The 19,746-nt window shown below is 30.1% G+C and overlaps 1 protein-coding gene across 1 annotated transcript in view; it reads right to left on the minus strand.

Moving 5' to 3' along the window:
* The window catches only part of LOC148304437 (uncharacterized), a gene marked incomplete at its 3' end in the record, with an annotated part of 115,222 nt that overhangs the window by 38,619 nt on the left and 56,857 nt on the right, over positions 1-19,746 (minus strand). The window contains exon 3 of the mRNA XM_088268307.1: positions 11,529-11,665. Within this exon, the coding sequence (XP_088124433.1) occupies positions 11,529-11,617 (89 nt within the window). The remainder of the gene's footprint in view (positions 1-11,528; positions 11,666-19,746) is intronic.

The raw sequence follows: 19,746 nt of genomic DNA on the forward strand, positions 1-19,746 counted from the left end.
AAGCGAACAAAAATTTGGACATTAAAAATATTGAAAAAAATATATAAATTATACGTTACCATAAAAACAATATTTACAACAGCAAAAAATAGTACCTTCGTAGAGATATAACTAAAAGTACGTTTTTCTTGTATACGTATTTATTTCAAAATAACAAAAAATATTTACGTATCTCTAAAAAAACACAGATGTACTGAATTATATTATCATAATAAAATAACCACAAGGTTGGTTTCGACAAACAAAAGCACTCAATACAACATGTTTTGTGGGATTTAAAACGGTTTCATGTTTTAAAAAAAAAGCGTTTTGTCCGTAAAAGGTTTTCCTTCTAAAAATTGCTTGTGCGTACCGCATAATTTTAATAACGTTCTTTTCAGACATGCTTCTTTCTAGGACGAAATTGGTAACAAACACCACAAAGCTCTCCGAAAAGGGAATATTTTTAGTGGCAAATCTCATCACGGGACTCAAATTATTAGAGTGCTCTTGTGTTCTCGGGGAAAACATGTTCAGAGAATCGTACCAAGAAAGTTAATGAGGAAAAATTGTCGTGGCACGCAGTAATGAAAAAGTCGATGGGGAAATTATTTTGACGTTGTGAGATTTTGAAAAGATAATAATGAAATAATATAAAATATGAATGTATGTATTGTGTATAGTACTAATAGAGATTTCAGGTTCGATTGCCAAGAGAGGGGGTAAAAAAATTAAAGTATTTTTTTTATACATTTAAATTTATGAAATAAATTATTACGCCATATTTTTATTTAGTTTATGTATATTTTATTTTTGTCCGCTTCCATAGTGTAATAGTCAGTACACTCGGCTACCGTTCTGGAGGTCCCGGGTTCAATTTCCAGGGGGGGTCAAATAAATATAAGTGATTTTTTCGCTCTAATATTTATTCAATATTACCCTGGACTGGTAACTGAAGCGGAGGGCTGATCACCTTTCCTTCGTGTGTTAACGATCAAGATAACACACGTGTTTGTATAATGCAGTGTTCTATGCACCTTTAGGGTACAAATAAGGGTTTGAATTGAAATTGAAATGAATTTTATTTTATTATAAAAAAATCAAATATAAAACACCCTTAAAACGGTGTTTAGTGGAAATATCTCACTTTAAATTAGTCAAATATAAGTCAAAACAAATAAGTAAGAGTCATTATAATTTAGTCAAGTATCTACAGTTTTTATATTTGTCAGTATGCTTAGAAGCAAACATGTTCAATTATTAATTGTTTTTTCATAAGGGAAACTTAAAATACAGTATTTACTGAATTAGTGAGAGAAAAACATAAAATCAACGGGACTTAATAGGGTGAAACCTACATTTTGTAAAAAAAACTTAAGCACAATGCAATCGAAACAATAGTATAATTCAAGCATAACGAATAAAAGAAAAACAATAATGTATACGTTAAACAAAAATATCAACATAAAAGTAAAAATGACTGAAGGTGTATTTTTTTATTCCAGAAAATACGTTATCCTGTTGTTACCATATTTAAGTAATCATTTTAACCGATGTGATGTTTTCTTGATGGAATATAACCTGATATCCTTTTGTCTTGAAATATCTTAATAACGAACGTAATTTGATTGGTCACTCTAGTTTGATGGCTCTGAAACTTGTTTGGCGATGGAACCTTAAAGTGTTCCGTCGCCCAAAATTTATATATTACAAAAAATAACTAAATATTTTGGAGGAACCGAAATAAACTAGATTTATGTCCATGATTTAAGTATAATATATTTTGAAAATCATATTTAAAAAAGTACATTATACGCTACTGACTTCTAGATACTATACAAAATAACATGCAATGATATTATATGCGCCACTCGTAAAACCAAACATATATATTTTATAATTAAAATATATAATTGTTTTTAAAATCACTTTAAATTTAAAGCGATTTTAAAACAAAATGTTAAATTTTAATTAATAAATCGAAATCACAAAAGTTTTGCTTCAGATATAAACTACATATATATATATATATTATTTATTTTATATCAGCCACTGGAATATTCTCGTCGTTACTGACATCATCAGACTGTCACAACATTGTCACAATAAAGACATATTAAATGATCAAGTAACACACATTCATTCTCCCTTACTTTACCCATTAGAAAAAAAACAATAGATGCCTTAATGTCTTGTCGATAAGAAATGACTGCCGGGAAATTTACATTTCAGAGAACTTCGGACTCCCCCCGGACAACCACAGCGTAGTGGAAGGAGCCGTCAACCAGCATTTCCGGATACTTCGTTACATAATTTAAATTCATTTACAAAAAATGCAAATCTATTATAACTTTATATAAAATCGTGCTTTCAATACAAAAAAACCTTTATATAAAATATTTTTAATATCATACAATACTTAAATTCACTCAAATTAAATTAATTTCTCAATAAAATTATATCAAATCATGGTTATCAACTCCTGCCTTCTTTTATATATAACATAACAATTTGTATAGCCTCTCACCAGTCTGATGATGTCGGTAACGACGAAACCCGGTCGCTGGTCAAATAAAAAAAAGTGGAAAAGCTAAAAATATTGGTTTTAATCCTTCCTTGGGAAGCCTCAGAACTCCGCGGACCACACTTTTAGAGCCACTTTCCTAGTCTATCCTTTGATAGTCTGTAAATAAGTGCTCCAAGCCCATTTTCTTAGCCCTTCGTCCCTAATTACCGTAGTCATAATATATTTATTTATGTTTCCTACCGAATTCTTGTCTGTTTGGTGGCCTATTTAGGGAGCACCTGTCTCAAAGGAAAATAATTTAATATATTTTGATATAATCTTGTTATACTAACCTGGCGCTTTAGCTTATTTATGTCAGTGGACTTGTTTAATATTTATACCTATTCTTTATTAAAAAATACTTATAATATTTCTTACCAATGATGCATAAGAGATTGTGTCAAATTGGTGCAATGCTAGGTTGATCAAATTTCTTTAGAAAAAAATCCTTTATTTTCAGCATCACAACCAAATGTTATATATAAAAGCCGATAAACATATATATGCTTTTGTATTTTTTTATTTATTTAAATAATTTCCATATATTGAATAGTAAACAAAGAAAAAAAATGATATTGTAATACGATTAATATTTGATTCCAACGCATGTTCGGCAGTAAAGTATGGTGTTGTATTTTTCACATTTACCTTCGCGATCCTTAATTATTTTACCTGCAGATAAACTTCAAATAACAAGGGCTTTACGGGTTATTCCATTATATAATGGGATATCATAAACTATGGTAAGTAGTTTAAACGTTAAAACTAACCATCACGCCGTTTCGCTGCAGGGGTAGGCAAAGATAATAGCATTTATACATCTTCTCATACAAACACGCCGGTTATTCTGACTGACCACTTTTAAGTATATGAATTATTGATCTTAAGATCATACTGGATCGTATTGATGCTAAGTTTTCCTAGGTCTTCCTCTGCTTCTATTACCAACCACATTCGTCTCATGAGTTTGTTTTATCGTTTCTTCACTCATTCGATTCACAAACCCGAACCATCTTAACACACCTTTCTTAATTTTATCGACAATTCTCAGCTTATTTCAGCCTTGCATTAGTTATCATTGTTAAGAATTTTATATTATCTTGAGTATTTTATAATAATTTCATCGACTTTTGAATCAATCTAGGAACAAATATCTGAAATGTTTTTACTTATAGGGAATAAACTATCATTTTATTTCTTGAATGTTTTTCGCAGATACTTTGTGGCACATTTTATAAACTTTATAAAATTAAACAACTTTGTTTTAACGACTTTTTTATTAATACACATTATCCAACCGGTTTCGACAAGAACCTTGTCATCATCAGGGTTTATGTACTAAATTCCAAAACATTGAAATACTCATAGTTAGTTACCCTTCCCTTACCAAAACTTCCACGTACTCCGTACACCATTTTATTATAATCAAAATATTATTTCAGCATATTACAAGAGAAAATTTAGAAATCAATTTCACAAATCATGATAATTGTTTACCATTTACACTAACGAGAATCAATTGATTGCTAGAGTCGGGAAGGAAATTGTTGCGGTAAACTTACAATCCGAGCAGAAAATTTTCCCGGAAAATCGGAAAGGTCGGAAACTGGAAATTGTCTCACCATTTGAATAATTTATCATTTTTCTTATCTGCTCATGGAGCGCCATCAAGTCTCTGGCACAAAAGGTGACATTTATTTTCCCGCTTGCCTACAAAGGGATTTTTCTTTGTTTAACTATTAGTTATAAGGTTCCAGGGGATCATTAGGACCTAAATATTCTTCTGGTCCAGTGCTCGCGGAGCTAGGAGATGGAGACACCAGGAAGGCATAAATGCGAGAAGAAACGAGATAGAGATAGGAAGTTGTTATGACCCATGTTCAACACCCCTAGATTAAGGGCGAACATTTTCAACAAATGCCTTTACTTGTACAATTTTATGTGATTCGCTTGCAAAAACGAAAAACAGTTTTTTATATGGTTATCGTTAGAAATTATGCCAAGGGAAATAAAGGGATGTAATATATATCCACCGATAAGCGTTCGAGAGTAAGAGATATATAGAGCTCGTATAGAGTAAAATCTACCTGTTATGAATTTACTATTATACACAACTTATTATGGTCAATTTTACTTTTACTGCAATCAAAAGTGTTTGAATACTTTAATAAAAGCAGTTAATTTAGATAAAATCAAACTACTGGAAGCTGGAAGGGTTTAAACTGACTCAATTTTCATATTTTCCCTAAAAATCACATATTTTAATTTATCTTTACTTTTCGAGGTAAACCGTTAGCTTGCTAAAAGTTCCCAGTTTCTAGATATGAATAGGTCAATTTATATCTTTTTAATTAGAAGTTTTGTACTGACATTTCTTGGTGGAATACTGCATTTTATAAAATAAAATAACATATTTTGTGGAAAAAATCACATACTTGTTATTTTATTATAAAATATATCTCTTTTTTCGTGGATCATGGTCTCTACCGCAGAACTCTGGATGCAATATGCAGAATGGTGAACGTCACATAAGTGTATAAAGTGATCGCTTAAGCCACCTAAATGCCAGGTCGTAAGCCCTAGGATACTCAAACTTCGATCATCTTTCTTCATACACAAGAGAACGATAAATGTTTCATATCAAGTTGAGACACCTTGTATTGTTTTCCCGTAAAATACCACAAACCAACTTAATAAGTGTGCATAAAGTTCAGCTATATTAACGTAGGTAGGGATTTCCATCTCGCAGATTAATGAAGAAAAGTGTAAGACGCAAACAGAGAAATAAAAACCTGACATTTTCAGAAAATAACATGACACAAAAACACAAAGCTAAATAAATTGTCAACCGGAGGGAATGGGTACAGGGAGGCGTGCTGTAAGATGACGGCTACATTAAACACGATCAAGTAGTTAACCTTCTGTACTCGAGAAAATAAAAACATGAATATTTAATGTTGGAGTAGCGATGGACGGTAGCAGTTGTGTGACATCTAAAAGCACAAAAAATATTTAAACACTTCTTCTAACTTTTTAAAAATTTATATTTTGTTTTGACATTGGATTATCAAGAGTTTGTTAAAAAAAATGCCTTGTGACCCATTTTTCGAGTATTTTTGCTTTAGTTTCTTTTAAACTATTCCAAAATAAAATAAAACGTCAAACAACAGACTTAAACTAATGTTAAAATTTGGAGTTCATAAACGATTATATAAATTACAAAGAAATTTAAAAAGTGAATGTGATTAGTAACAGAAGTAAAGGAAGACCAAGAAAAACTTGGCATGAGGTTTTGAAATACTTGAAAGTGGTTTGATCAGAAGTCATAAATATGCATATCAATATTTTAAGGTGTAAAGTACTTTCATGGAGATCTCGCTAGTTAAAAAAAAATACTAATTCAAACATTGATAATGGCGTAGAACTAGAGTAGAAGTAAGTTGTAAAAATAAAATCGGGTGGCTTAAGTTTTTCAAATTGATAATGGCGAATGCAGTTGGAAAAAGGATCAGTGACAGACCGAAGAAAACTTGGCATAATCAACTTTTGTAAATACTTGAATCTGGTCGAGTTAAGAGTCGGAATAATCGGCGGATATGTATGAGGAGATGCATGAATGTAAAAGTACTGAAGACTGTTTGTATAGACAGATATGTGAGGCGTTCTATTCTATTTGCCTACCCTACGGAGAGGTGGCGTGATGGTTACTTAGTTAGAAAGCTATATAAACAGTATTATAATATTTTAAAATACAATAAGTATTGTTTTATTTTGTCATTATATCGACATTCAATTTGTAATGATTCATATAACTAAACCTTACCCTGTAAAGCTTTTAAAACGCCACAAGCTTTTTCAAAGGTAGGCTAATATAAATATGAGTAACATCAAATAATAATGTAAAGATCTCCGTACCTATCTATGTACTTTAAAAAATTCCCTGAATATTTCACTCAACACGACCTTTTTTAGTGATAAAACTTTAAAAACACCTGCGAAATCTTCACTTCAATTATTACCTCATTCAAAATTTAAGTCCAATGTCAAAGAAAATGGAAAAGTGAAATGTATTTCTTTGAGTTATTTTAGCATACACTCGTATAAATTTAATTCAAGGATTGGAAAACGTTTATATATCTATTATTTATTAAAAAAAACTTTTGAAAGAAATGTTTGTAATATTTTTGTAGCTTAAACACATTTCAGAAAACTACCGTGCTGTTAGCAGTAGGATCAGTCCCTAGCCGGTCGTAATGAAAAAAAATATTTTTACTTATTAAATCATTTATGTAACCCTGGACTGGTACCTGAAGCTCAAGACTAATCAGGTTTTATTCATATGTAAAATGATCGAGCTAACACTTTTTTTGTACAATGTTGTGCACTAGGCACCATTGAGTGCAGTTTAAAGTTACGAAAAAAATATTTTCATTAATTGATTCGGCAGTCACTTTGTGGTAAAATCTATCCATTTTTAATTAATGTTTTACTTAGTAAATATCACTATTTCTCAAAATAGATTTTAAGAAATAGTGGTATTTACTAAGTAAAACATTAGTAAAAAAAAGATATAAGAAAAAGAAGAGGCTTCTTTAAATTTGTCGAAATAAAGGCCTATTTTTACGGTTCATATTTGTTTTTATTTTTGTTTATATTTTAAAATAATGACTGTTGTGAATTCTGATAATAATCGAATTTCGAAAAGGGCCGACAATTTCAAATTGAAATTATTACTTGATTATTTAAAAATACATATTTTTGTTCTTTTCACTATAGCAATATGGACATTTTTAGGGGCGTCGGGTGATAACATAAAACGATCGCTGCCATCAAATTGACGATCAGCCGTTTGGGTCGTTTCAGTTTCAAATTTAAAATCTGGCAACGTAAACCCGTTACCGGGATCAACTAATTCAAAGCAGGTAAAATTATTTATGCCATAATAAAAACAATCCCGCTCAGGCAATAAATTCGCGCGTTTATTACGCGGAAGAGCCTTATTCGGTCGGCCGGCGCTATATAAATTTTATTCCACAAAAATAGAATCCGATGACGTCAGATTTACGTAAGTTTTAAAGAATATACGTTGAGCTTTAAAGAATTAATGTTGTATTCGGGATGCGATAGAAAGGATTTTAAATTAAGTTTTCATTTGATTGTTTACTAGAATTTTTCAACCTACAATTTAAATCACTAGTAAACGAGTGGAGACTAAGTAAAAAATAGTAATGATACAACCTACTATTGAAGCACCCTTTAAGCAGTATTTCACGAAAATGGCTCAATTTAAAATATTCAAAAATATTATCATAAGAGACTGATCTGTAAGTAGAAAAGCAAGGATAAGGAAGCTAGATGTAAAAAATACACCTTTACATTGAGTACATATCGATAGTGTTAAGACAAAGGGGTATATCTGTTTCAGATCAAATTTTACAGGAGAGCAAAAAAAACTTGTGAAATTAAATAACTCATTTGTTTATGTATTTTAATGTGTACATATCTTAAGAAAACTAAATAAGTATTGCAACTACAGCTTTATTCTTTTGCCAGATTATGGAATACACTATGTTAGACATTTTGTGGAACAAACTTAAAAAAGAAAAATTTGACAGATGTACCCCTTTGTCTTTACACTACCGATATATCGTTATTCATATACATATATTAGACACATATTACGATCCACACAATTTGATTATATAAAAAAAAAATTATTAAACTTGGAGTGTTTTTTAAACGACTTATTTAAATTTATGCCTATGGGATGATAAAGAATGAAAAAAAGAGAAGAAGAATTTCATTTTTTTAATTACTGAAAATTTAACAAAAAGGGAAACCTCAAGTCATCGCTATTTTCATTAATCATTGATTTATAATCATTTATATTTTTATCTGTGTTTCTAATGTATTAAAATTATGATGTTAAGACTTCGGTGTTAAATGCTTTTAGGATCTCTACGTTATTACTATTAAACTAGTACAAGTGCGTGTTTTTGTGTTGTGGTCAGCCATACAATTTTCCTCTGATATTCTACCCTAAATATATGTATAAAGATATCAGGGCTAGAATTCTATACAAAAGATACCTACTTAAGTTAGTAGTATAAATTTATAAATCTACAATTACTTTTCGTCTTTTATTTTTGACGTGTAAATATGTATTATCAGTAAGTTAACGTTACCTAAGATGAAGATAAATATTTGTTTCTAGTCGAAAATAAGTAAAGTAAAAGCACAAACTACAAAACAACGATAAAATGATAATTTTCGCATTTAATCGACCCATGAGACTGCTATCACAGGATGTGATAAAAAGCAAATTCCCAATGGAAGCCGCCATTTTTTAAAAAATATTCCTAGGTTTAAATGAAGCGAAATATGTTTTAAAATTCTTTGAGATAATTACGTTTGTGACCGTTTCGGGTAATATGCTCATATTTCCAATTTTATGGGAACGTGATTCTCATGAAAGAGTTAACAAATTATTATTTGAATTACATCACAGTTTAATGACGTACATGAAAAATAATATGTTTTTCAATTCAATTTTTAATATGCGAGATTTGATATTTAAACAGTAAATATTTTAAAACGAGACACGCATTTGCTATTTTGCTCTCAAATTCTCATCGGGAAAAATACATTTATATTAGTGTATTGAGAAAAAAACATGTTTTTGCACATGTTGAATTAAAAAAAATTACATGTTTTTCAATACATTATTTGAGAATATCAATGTAACGAATGTGCGAGATTTGATATTTAAACAGTAAATACCTTAAGACGCGACATACATTTTTATTCGATGTTGTCCTCAAATTCACCTTGAGATAAACATATTCATACAAGTGCATAAAAAACGTGTTTTTCAATTCAATATGTGAGGTGTGATATTTAAAACGTATTTATATTTTAAAACGAGACACCCATTTGGTGTTTGATGTTGCCCTCAAATTCTCCTTGAGATAAACACATTCATATTAGTATCACATACATCATGTTATTCTCCAGAAACACCTCCAACCCCCCATCTCCCACACTCTCACACTCTCACACACAGGGCTACATCTCGAGATCTCATCTGATCTATAATGTTTCTCTCGACTTTTAACGCCTTTATCTATCAGAAAGTGATAAATCTTCGCTGAGGGACTCCATTTCAAATACAGACCTGTTTTTACGTAATTCTAAATGTCTCTTGACGATTCCATTCCATTTTTCAATTTTGATTCCTTTTTTGCTGAAATCTCAAATCCAACGTTAATAAATCTTATCCTTATCTGAATTCAAGATATTGATTGTTTCAATTTATAACATACAAAATAACCTTGTAATAAAATCTCTTTGTATCTTATTATGACTTTATATATATTGACAAATAGATTAGCTATGAAGGCTAATTGATATTAATAACTATCTACTCCAAACAAATTTATAAAAATATATAATTTCAAGTGCCTTTTTCATGTTAACAAACAGTTACAGACGAAAAAAATAGGAAGTTCGATAAGTGGAAATATTTTTAATGCTAGACTTTAGATAAATAATTGTATTTTAGGTATTTGAGGTAGTATTTTACGAAAATGGCGCTATATAAGTTATCCAAATTTATTATTATTATTATTGTTTATTACTGGCAAATACAATAAAATTTAGCTTTGTTAAAATATTAATTTTTGGTACTTTATTGCATTTAGACACTTTAATTTTTTTGTTGATAATTTTCAATACAATAATTTTGCAATATCTGGAAAATGTATATGAACTTAACATATATATTTATCGTAATTAAAAAATAAATCAAACCCGGGACCTTCAGCATAACACATGTGATCCAATTACATTCAAGGCATGTATTTGAGGACATAAAACTTTAGTACTTGCGTCTAGTTCAAGTGTCAGTTATAAACCACTATTAATATTTGGTAGATTAATAACCCATGAGGGGCGAGAGAGTTATATTCGGCAGTAAAAAACATATTTGCTGACTTTTACGCTCCTGTTTAGATATGTACATAGGTGTAAAACTTGTACCATATCTGTCAGATGACTTTTTTATTCGACTTCCCTCTTTTTACGTCCTTCGTTCTTCCTTCGAACGTGATCGGAATCCGTACGTCTGCACAACAGCCTCCTTCTCTCGATGCGTCTCGCATTCATCTCGGGGTTTTCCCATTTTGAATCAAATCGATCCCATTATTCATCATGTCAGGGCTCAAAACAAAAATAAACGACTTATCACATATCATTATGGTTGATTTATTTTATCACGTACTCCTATATTTATAAGTTTTCTGGATATAATTATCATTTAGAAGTAATTTTTGGGCCCCATTTTTCATTAAATATATACCCACATACTCACACACCCACATACATTTGTAAATATATATATGCATATATATATATATATATATATATATATATATATATATATATATATATATATATATATATATATATATATATATATATATATATATATATATATGTATATATAATATATATATATATATATATATATATATATATATATATATATATATATATATATATATATATATATGTATTTATATATATTTATATATTTATATATATATATATATATATATATATATATATATATATACATCCATGTTCTATCTCCACTAGAATTATCATGTCATGTCCGCTGAACAAATGAACTGGAAAGGTTTAAGCTTTTTGCAGAGACATTATCAGGGAGGGAAAAACACTCTTTATCGAACATATAGTTCTATAACTATATAAGTCTTATAACAATACCCAAAAAGTTATTTTTTGTTCCTCGAAATTATTGTATAAAAGGGACTTTTTTATTTATAATTTTGGTAGAAATGTTAGATTCTAACTTTAAGTTAATTGACGTTTTTGTATTGTGTGTATCTTATTATGACTGTTTTAATTACTGACCGTTTATGGTCGTAGACACTGACCAATAATTTGATTTTTTTTTACTTACGTGGTGCACTTATCTGCAGTTATCAGGAGAGGAGAAGTGAAGAGGAGAAACGCAGCGAACAGCGAACAGAGGCGACTCGCGGCGGTCATGGTGGTAAATAGTCAGTACATCACAGTAACACAACTTCACTTGGATCTCTGGAAAGAAATACAAAAAATTACTGTGGAATTCAGCATACTTAAAATATAAATATTTATTATTATAAGGTTTAAACGACTTAGACTATGATGTTCTGTGTATTAATCTAACCATGATGTTTTTGTGAAAGCACTCAAATAAAGAAGGAAGGTTTAAATCACGTGAATCTTTACAGTTATGTAATAAAGATACTTTGTATTAATTAAATCATTTTTCATTAGTTCTGGATTCCCTTCATTTCTGATTAATATTACTAAAGTATTTTTAATATATTTTTAGTTTTAGTTTTCACAAGGTTTAATTTTTTCACTTGTACATAGTCAGACTGCCATGTTTCCATCTAATTTAACCTTTTATATCTTTGCTATTAACATATACTCGTATCAATAAAATCTTGATAAGTAAAGTTCCTAACGGTCTGAAGTAAGAATAAATAGCTGAAAATAATATTTCAAGTGAATAAAATGATTTAAAAAAGAGTCTCAAAACAAGGCAAGAATAGTAAATGTTGCACGATGTATAAAGTGATTACTTAATCTAGGCAACGATATGTCGTCAACCCTACAAAAACCTAGAAATTTGTAAGTGGAATGAACCTTAGATTATGAACAAAGATTTGTAAACACTCAAAACATTGTTAATATATATATATTTATTCCCTTCAGATGTGAATAAACCTGGGGCTTTTTTATGGTAGCCAATTTTTTTCGTTGCACGTTTTAGCTTCATTCTGTTTATTCATATTATTGTCTAATTAACAGTACAATTTCCTATGGTAGTATAAGCCAAATTATAAAGCGCTCTATTAATAATAAACTTAGAAGAAAAGTCTGAAATGAAATGTCGTTTAGTTTTCCAACATTTATTAACATTTTGCCACAATTTGCGTGGAGGTACGAGCAATAAACATCCCCTGAATTAGCAATGTGAAGGGCCCACCGCTTACCGCTCGCAGGGCCCCGAGACCAACTATACAAGTGGAGAGCTCCCTGCCGTATAAGTGGGGTAAAGTTACCCTACTTTGGCCGCAATTTATTACGTGAAAATAAATAATGTACCCCGCATTTCGGGAATATCAAATTAAACCACGGGAGGGTCGTGAAAAATGTGTCCCGCAATCTTTTCCTTACTTAATCGTGTACACTATGTAAGCGTAAAACGGTGCCCTAGTGCTTTCACTTTATTTTTTATTTATTCAAAGGCACGAGACAAGAAAAGCCTCTAATTCATACGGCCCTACAAACCGTAAAAATACATTTCAACTATTATGTTTATTTATGTACTTGATATTTTAAGAGAAAATTATCGTTTTTTCTGGTAAATTTATTTTATAACATTGTGAAAAACGAATTAAGGAAAAAAACCTTTAAATTTCTAATATTATCTTGGTACATTATTGTAACAGCATAATGGTTAGTAGAATGAAGTAATAAATACTCGCCCTATGAATTATTCAGTACTTATATAAATAAATTCATAGAGATTTTTTCATATTTAATGTTCGTACTAATGCATACAAATTTATTTTTTATTTTTCTTAAACTCTTTCTTTTTTTACGTTTTCCTTAATATTTCTCAATTTTTTTTCTGATAAATATATTAAATAGCTTTAAACTACTTTATTATATTATATTGTATACTTACATGCAAGTTATTTAATTTTATTCAACTTTATTTTTAGCCTTAAGGTAAAGAGTGCAAAAGGTTCATATGGTATAAACAGTTTTTAAAATATAATAAAATAAATTAACATAACAAAAAAGATACAAGAAAGAATATTGTAATAAAACTAGGTTTATTTATTTTTCTTATTAGTGTAAACGCACGCACAGAGTTTGTGATATTTATTTTGTATATATATAATTACCCATATCACCACACAGTTGTACATAGTGCACTGCATCGCATATTAGCCGTGTTGTCTTCATCATAAAGTACATGAAGGTAAGGTGATCAGCCCTGCGCTTCAAGTACCAATTCATGACAATGTAGCTAAACGCCTTAACCACATTCATATGAATTAGACAGGTGTTACGAGTAAATAAAAGTAATTTATAATTAAAATGTAACTTTGTTTTAAAATCACTAAAAATATTTTATGATAACTTTATTGAAATGTCTACCGGTTCCGAAGCTAACCGCTTCTTTGTCAAGACTGATTAATACTAAAACACTATCTACTAAACAATATTCAAAATATTTTGATGGTTAGGTAGATCTCAAGTGGTTTTATATTTTTGTGTTGATTTTAAAATAAAGTTACATTTTAATTATAAAATGGAAAATCACAATGTTAGTGCTTTAAATATAAACTATATAAAAAAATCAAAGTAATTTATTTTACGAATTCCCGTGTTAACCGTATCACGGATATTGAAACACATTATGTACTTAATTACTTGTTGGCATTAAGTTACATACAAAATCCGAAGAATAATTGATACACGCGTGTTGTAAGAGAACTTTCCCCTAAGTGGAATGTGGTTTAGAAAAGGTTGAACACAACAGGTGAAAAAGTTCAAGGCCGTCTCATTACTAAGGCTCTTAATGCTTCAGGCTGTGGGGTGAATGAAATAAGGGTAGTAAGAACTGGCAAACAGGCTTATACAACAAGAAAGGCGTACAGAATTGGTCTTGTATATCGAGCAACCCCTATAGAGAAAAAAAAAATCACCGTAGGTGATCGAACTAAAAGTGAAATAGTTCTTTACCTGGGTTTAATTTTTTATTTGGTGAAGGATATCACTTTATCATTTGAAATCTCAACAAAGACGAAGAAGAACATGGAAGTCTGGGCATTTACGGGGCTTACGACCGTCATAGGCTGGTTTAAGTGATCACTTTACACACGTGTAACATTCACCAATTTTACGTATGATTGACAATCACACCACTCAAATTCTTGGAAGTTCTATATATACATATGATCCAATTTGCATTAGAATTTCCCTAGAGATATCTATTGGTGAGATGAAAGAACCGTTTTACTGATCAGATACTCTTTCATTTGTATGTGAGGTCCGTGGTCCACTTTTGGGTAGAACGTAATTAAATTATAGCTAAAAAAACTTGTTTTTTACCACTTAAGTATATTGTTACGACAAGATTCGAAAGCTACAGATACGTCTATCTAAGGGTTTGAATATATAGTATTTATATTCCAAGCCGTGGTTTCATAAAATTTTAAAACAATCTCCTAACTCTTATCCACTCCCTATGGTACATGGAGCACTGCATCGTATTGATGCAGTGTTATCGTTACTTACATGAAAGAAAAGTTAATCACTCCTGCGCTTTAGGACTAGTCCAGGGTTATATTAAATAAACATTGCGAGTAAAATAATTCATATTTATTTTCACTTCACCCCCCCCCCCCTAGGAATTGAACCCGAGAGCTCCAGCACGGTAGATAAACACGCTTACCATTACGCAACGGAGGACAAATAAATATTTATTTTTATGTTTATATGAATGTTTGTATATTTTTTTTAATAAATCAATGAAATTCTGAAAAAAAACTCTGAGAATCCCAGGGCTTACAACTTGGCATTTATCTGACTTAAGTGATCACTTTATACATTTATGTAACGTTCACTATTTTACCGTTATTATAAATCCGTATTAATTTTTGTAACAAACAAATTTTATCCAACGTCTGAAAAAATAAATAACAACAATAATATCAGTAAGAATCATAAAAAAGCAAAAACAAATCTGCTTTATTTTATTATCCACTGCCGCATAAAGGGGTGGTATCAAATGACTTGTTCGAAATCGGAAAATTGATTTGTATTTCAAGAGTATATTAATTGAGTTTGGAAATTTCCATCGAAATATGTCTATGTCAATATCTGATCATGACATCACTTTCCAAAGCGCATTGTTTCATTTAACATCGACATGTCTCTCGAGCGTAATTATGGCTTCTAATTTAATGTGTCGTTTCCATCAATTTGTTAATTTAAAAAAATACACAATGCATGGTATACAAGTGACCTATCTACTATTACTAAACCTTATCTACACTCAATGGTGCATAGTGCACTGCATTATATGGTCACAGTATGAAGAGAGAAAATAGCTTGAAAGAATTTTACTGTAAGAAGATTTAAATGTAAATAGGATGTAAATTAAGTGTAAGTAATAGTTAGTTTTAAATGTGATAAAAGATTTTTTTATTTAAAAAAAAACAGTTTAATCTCGATTTTTGATCATACGATGCCCAAATGATAAATCTAGCTTTTCATAAATCAGATTTAGGTTATAATAATAACTTAAAAACATATTTTTAAACTTTATAAAAAAGTAAAACAAAATCTTTGTTTTTAACCACTTTTTTGTACTTTTATTTAAACTGATTATGACAAGCACATTGTCCTCTTTAGGGATGTCTACATACGGATATTCTTATAAAATAAACTTTGTTGAAAACGGTTGGAATAATAGTACTAAAAAATAAAAATTGTTATTAACAAAGTTTGTGTTCTATTTATTTTATACTACTTCCTACCGCAGGGGTAGGCAGAGAGGATGGAACGCCACACTCTTCTGTCCTGACATACACTCCTCGCCTCCTTCACATCTATACATCTAGTCATACATGCCCTCCGATTACGCAGACTTTTGACACCGCCAGATTTTAGGTTCTGATTGATCTGATCGTGCCAAGTCTTTTTCGGTCGTCCACGTTTATTTTATAACGGTTAAAATATATTATTTTAATATGTATTAAAAAAATTGTTATTTTAGTTTATTTCTATTGGGAATCAAACTTCGGAGCTGTAGCACAATATATAAACGTGCTCATCACTGCACTATAGAGACAAATAAATTACTGTAGTTATTTCAATTCCGCTCGTTTCACATTAATTACTCTCTGTTTAAATTAGCACGGCCTGTAAATACTGATTAATTAACTTGTATGTTAGTACAGATGAAGGTAGCCATTTATCCCAAAACGTCAAAACATACAACTGTTTTTAACAGTCTTATTCCGATGTCCTGATATTAAAATTTTACAGTTGATCTTATGGAATAATTTCCAATACTACTCCAAAATCGATAGTATTGAAGTAGAGTCTTTAAGTGTATGACACAAAGTGAACGATGAATAATAATGAGAATGTAATATTACAAAACCACAAAGTTTTAAATGTTTTTGAAAAACAAGGTATATTCAAATTTGTTATATTAATATATTAAAAATATTTCCCACACTTTGTACCACTTTAACATTTGAAAAATAATAAAACCTGATGCTGTATTTCACCACTTTATTTCAAAAACATATTAAAATATGTTTTGATAAGCGTAGCTTTCATTGGTGATTCATATTGTGAGCTGTAAGGATAAACGGTGCAGATTAAAGTAAGAAAAAGAAGAAGAATTAACGGACAAGATAACAATGCGTCGATTAGATGATTAGGTCTCTTGTGGTATACACTGCATTGTATAACCACGACACACTGAGCAAAGCGATGAAAAAAGAGAAAAAATGGTTATGTAAGGTTTCAAGAATAAATCACAGAGTGAAAAATTAAAAGAGATGACTACAGTGAGGAAAAAGAGTTTTAATATCTGTGTGTAGTCCATATTGAGCGTTTTCTCTCGTGAAGCCGGTTGTGCTCGTATGTATGTCAAGTTGTCCTCATTAAAACATTAGCTGTAGTGACAAGTGGTTGTGAGGGCATACCCTTTATAATTGGAGCTAAATGCGGAAATCATGTTCGTATGAACTTTGTAAATAAATATATTCGTACATATTCGAAGGGTCGGCACTGGAATCAGTGATCGATGAACGAGTTTGCATGACCTGAATATGAAGTGATATTTTGTCTGCCTCCGTAGTGTAATGGTCAGCACGCTCGGCTGCCGTTTTGTAGGTCCCGGGTTCGATTCCCAGGGGGGGGTCAAATAAATATAAGTGATTTTTTCACTGTAATATTTATTCAATATTACCCTGGACTGGTACCTGAAGCGGAGGGCTGATCACCTTTCCTTCATGTGTAAACGATCAAGATAACACTGCGTTATATGACGCAAGGCCCTATGCACCATTGGGGTGCGGATAAGGGTTTCATTTTATTATTAAATTAGTTTTAGTGATTTTAAAACAAAGTTACATTTAATTTATAAATTTTTGATCCAATAAATATTTTTTTAAAGCTTATGTATAATATTTAGCATTTGAGTTGTAAAAATATTTGAATAGTGTAGAGGGTGTAACCAGATGCCATAATATTATATTACAGATAATGCACCTAGAGTTAAAAGCCTCGAGTTTACCTGAAACCGAACTACCAGGCGTTCAGGAAAATTCCAGATCAGGTAACTGACGGCTAAGGACATCTCCCTGCGCTGAATGCATTATTATTTAAAGTTGGGTATAAACGTTGAAGGAATAGCAAAACGGAGGATCCTTGAAAGCTACTAACCTATTTCCGCGAGAAATAAAAATAACTTATTCATAATAATAAAAACGTGGAGGCAGCTTTATGTTCCATGTGCATTGCATAAATAAGGCTCGTAACTGACGTTATTATGATAAGCCCTGGAATATTTAGTGCATCATTTTTCCTTAAATTCTTAAACCAACTTTTTAGCATAAATTTTAACATCTTGAACATCCATTTATTCTATATATTGCTCTTAAAACATGAAAAAAACTATGCATTTGCGATAAAAAATATTAACATAAATTACCTTCAAAGATTTTTTTATTTTATTTAAAATAAACAATTGTAATTTAATTCAAAATTAAATCCTTGCATAAGAGTTTTTGAGTTTATTTTTAGTAAACACGACTAGTTTCGAGAACATCAATATCGATGCATGAATGTGGAAGACGCGAAGGATCTTAACAAAGACAGAATGGTATGGCGTTCTACTCTCTCTGCCTACCCCTGCAGTGAAGCGGGATGATAGTTAGTTAGAAAGTTATGTAGAATTTAATATGAACCTACGATCAATTTCGCTCAGTGTTTTTTGTTTATTTTAAAGATTTCAAAATAAACTTTTTTCATATGCCAAGGAAAAAACACTTTCTTCGTCCCAAAGGATTTTCAAGTAACGGTAAATTATTCAAAATATTCTATCCGATATTTCATGAATTTGTCACAAATATTTATGCAGTACGAGATTCGAGAAAACGGTGTCTGTAAAGCCCTTTTTATAATGAAATTTTGTATAAAGTCTTTCAGCTTTGTTTTCGTTCCATATAGATTTTCTTTTGAAAATTCTGCCTTTTAAAAATAACAAAATATTATTTCAACCAAATTTGAATTCGAACACATTCGTGAATTTGAAATAAAAAATGTAATTCTAAGAAAATACTTAGTTTGTAATTCGGGTTGAGAGATTAGTTGATTTTAAAGAAGACAATAAAATCAGAAATATTTTTTGATATTTTCTTTTGAAAAACATTGATGTTTTTTTTATCATACGTTAACCTAAAATTATCCATCTGTTTTCAATTAAAATTTTATCTGGTAAATACCACTATTTCTTAAAATCTATTGTGACACGTGTTTAATACCTATCAAACACCTTATACGGTTATTAATTTAATTTTTACTTTTTAAAAATCACTATTTATACAACATTTTCATATACCGTATAAGGTATTTGAAAATATTTCGGAATATATCATAAAACAATCGATTTCAAGAAATGGTAAAAATGGATAAATATCACCATTTAATGTAATATTATTTTATATTTTAAAAATTATACGAGACTTAATTTTTAAATTTCTTCTATAGTAAAGAAAACATTCTCAATAGTTAAGAAATGTATTACTTTTTTTTTAAGATAAAACAAGGTGAGGTTTTGCAAAATTTATATTACTTTTTTGTCTAAAATTCAGTTATAAAAGTATTTCACAATGCATTGTTTTCGTTGAACCGCGGACTTTTGTTTTTGACATCTGAAATCAGCGGTATTCCCAAGTTTAAATTAAATAATAATACAACTTCCACCCTTAGGGGCTGGTCGACGTAAAGCCCTAAGGTGAAATTCTGATTAAACGGGTAATGCAGTCCGACCCTTACTTTAAAATTAAGGTTTGTTAAATTAAATTAAG

This window comes from Brachycentrus maculatus, unplaced genomic scaffold, assembly GCF_059751285.1.
Source record: "Brachycentrus maculatus isolate JH-2025_06_01 unplaced genomic scaffold, ASM5975128v1 h1tg000317l, whole genome shotgun sequence".
NCBI lineage: Eukaryota > Metazoa > Arthropoda > Insecta > Trichoptera > Brachycentridae > Brachycentrus > Brachycentrus maculatus.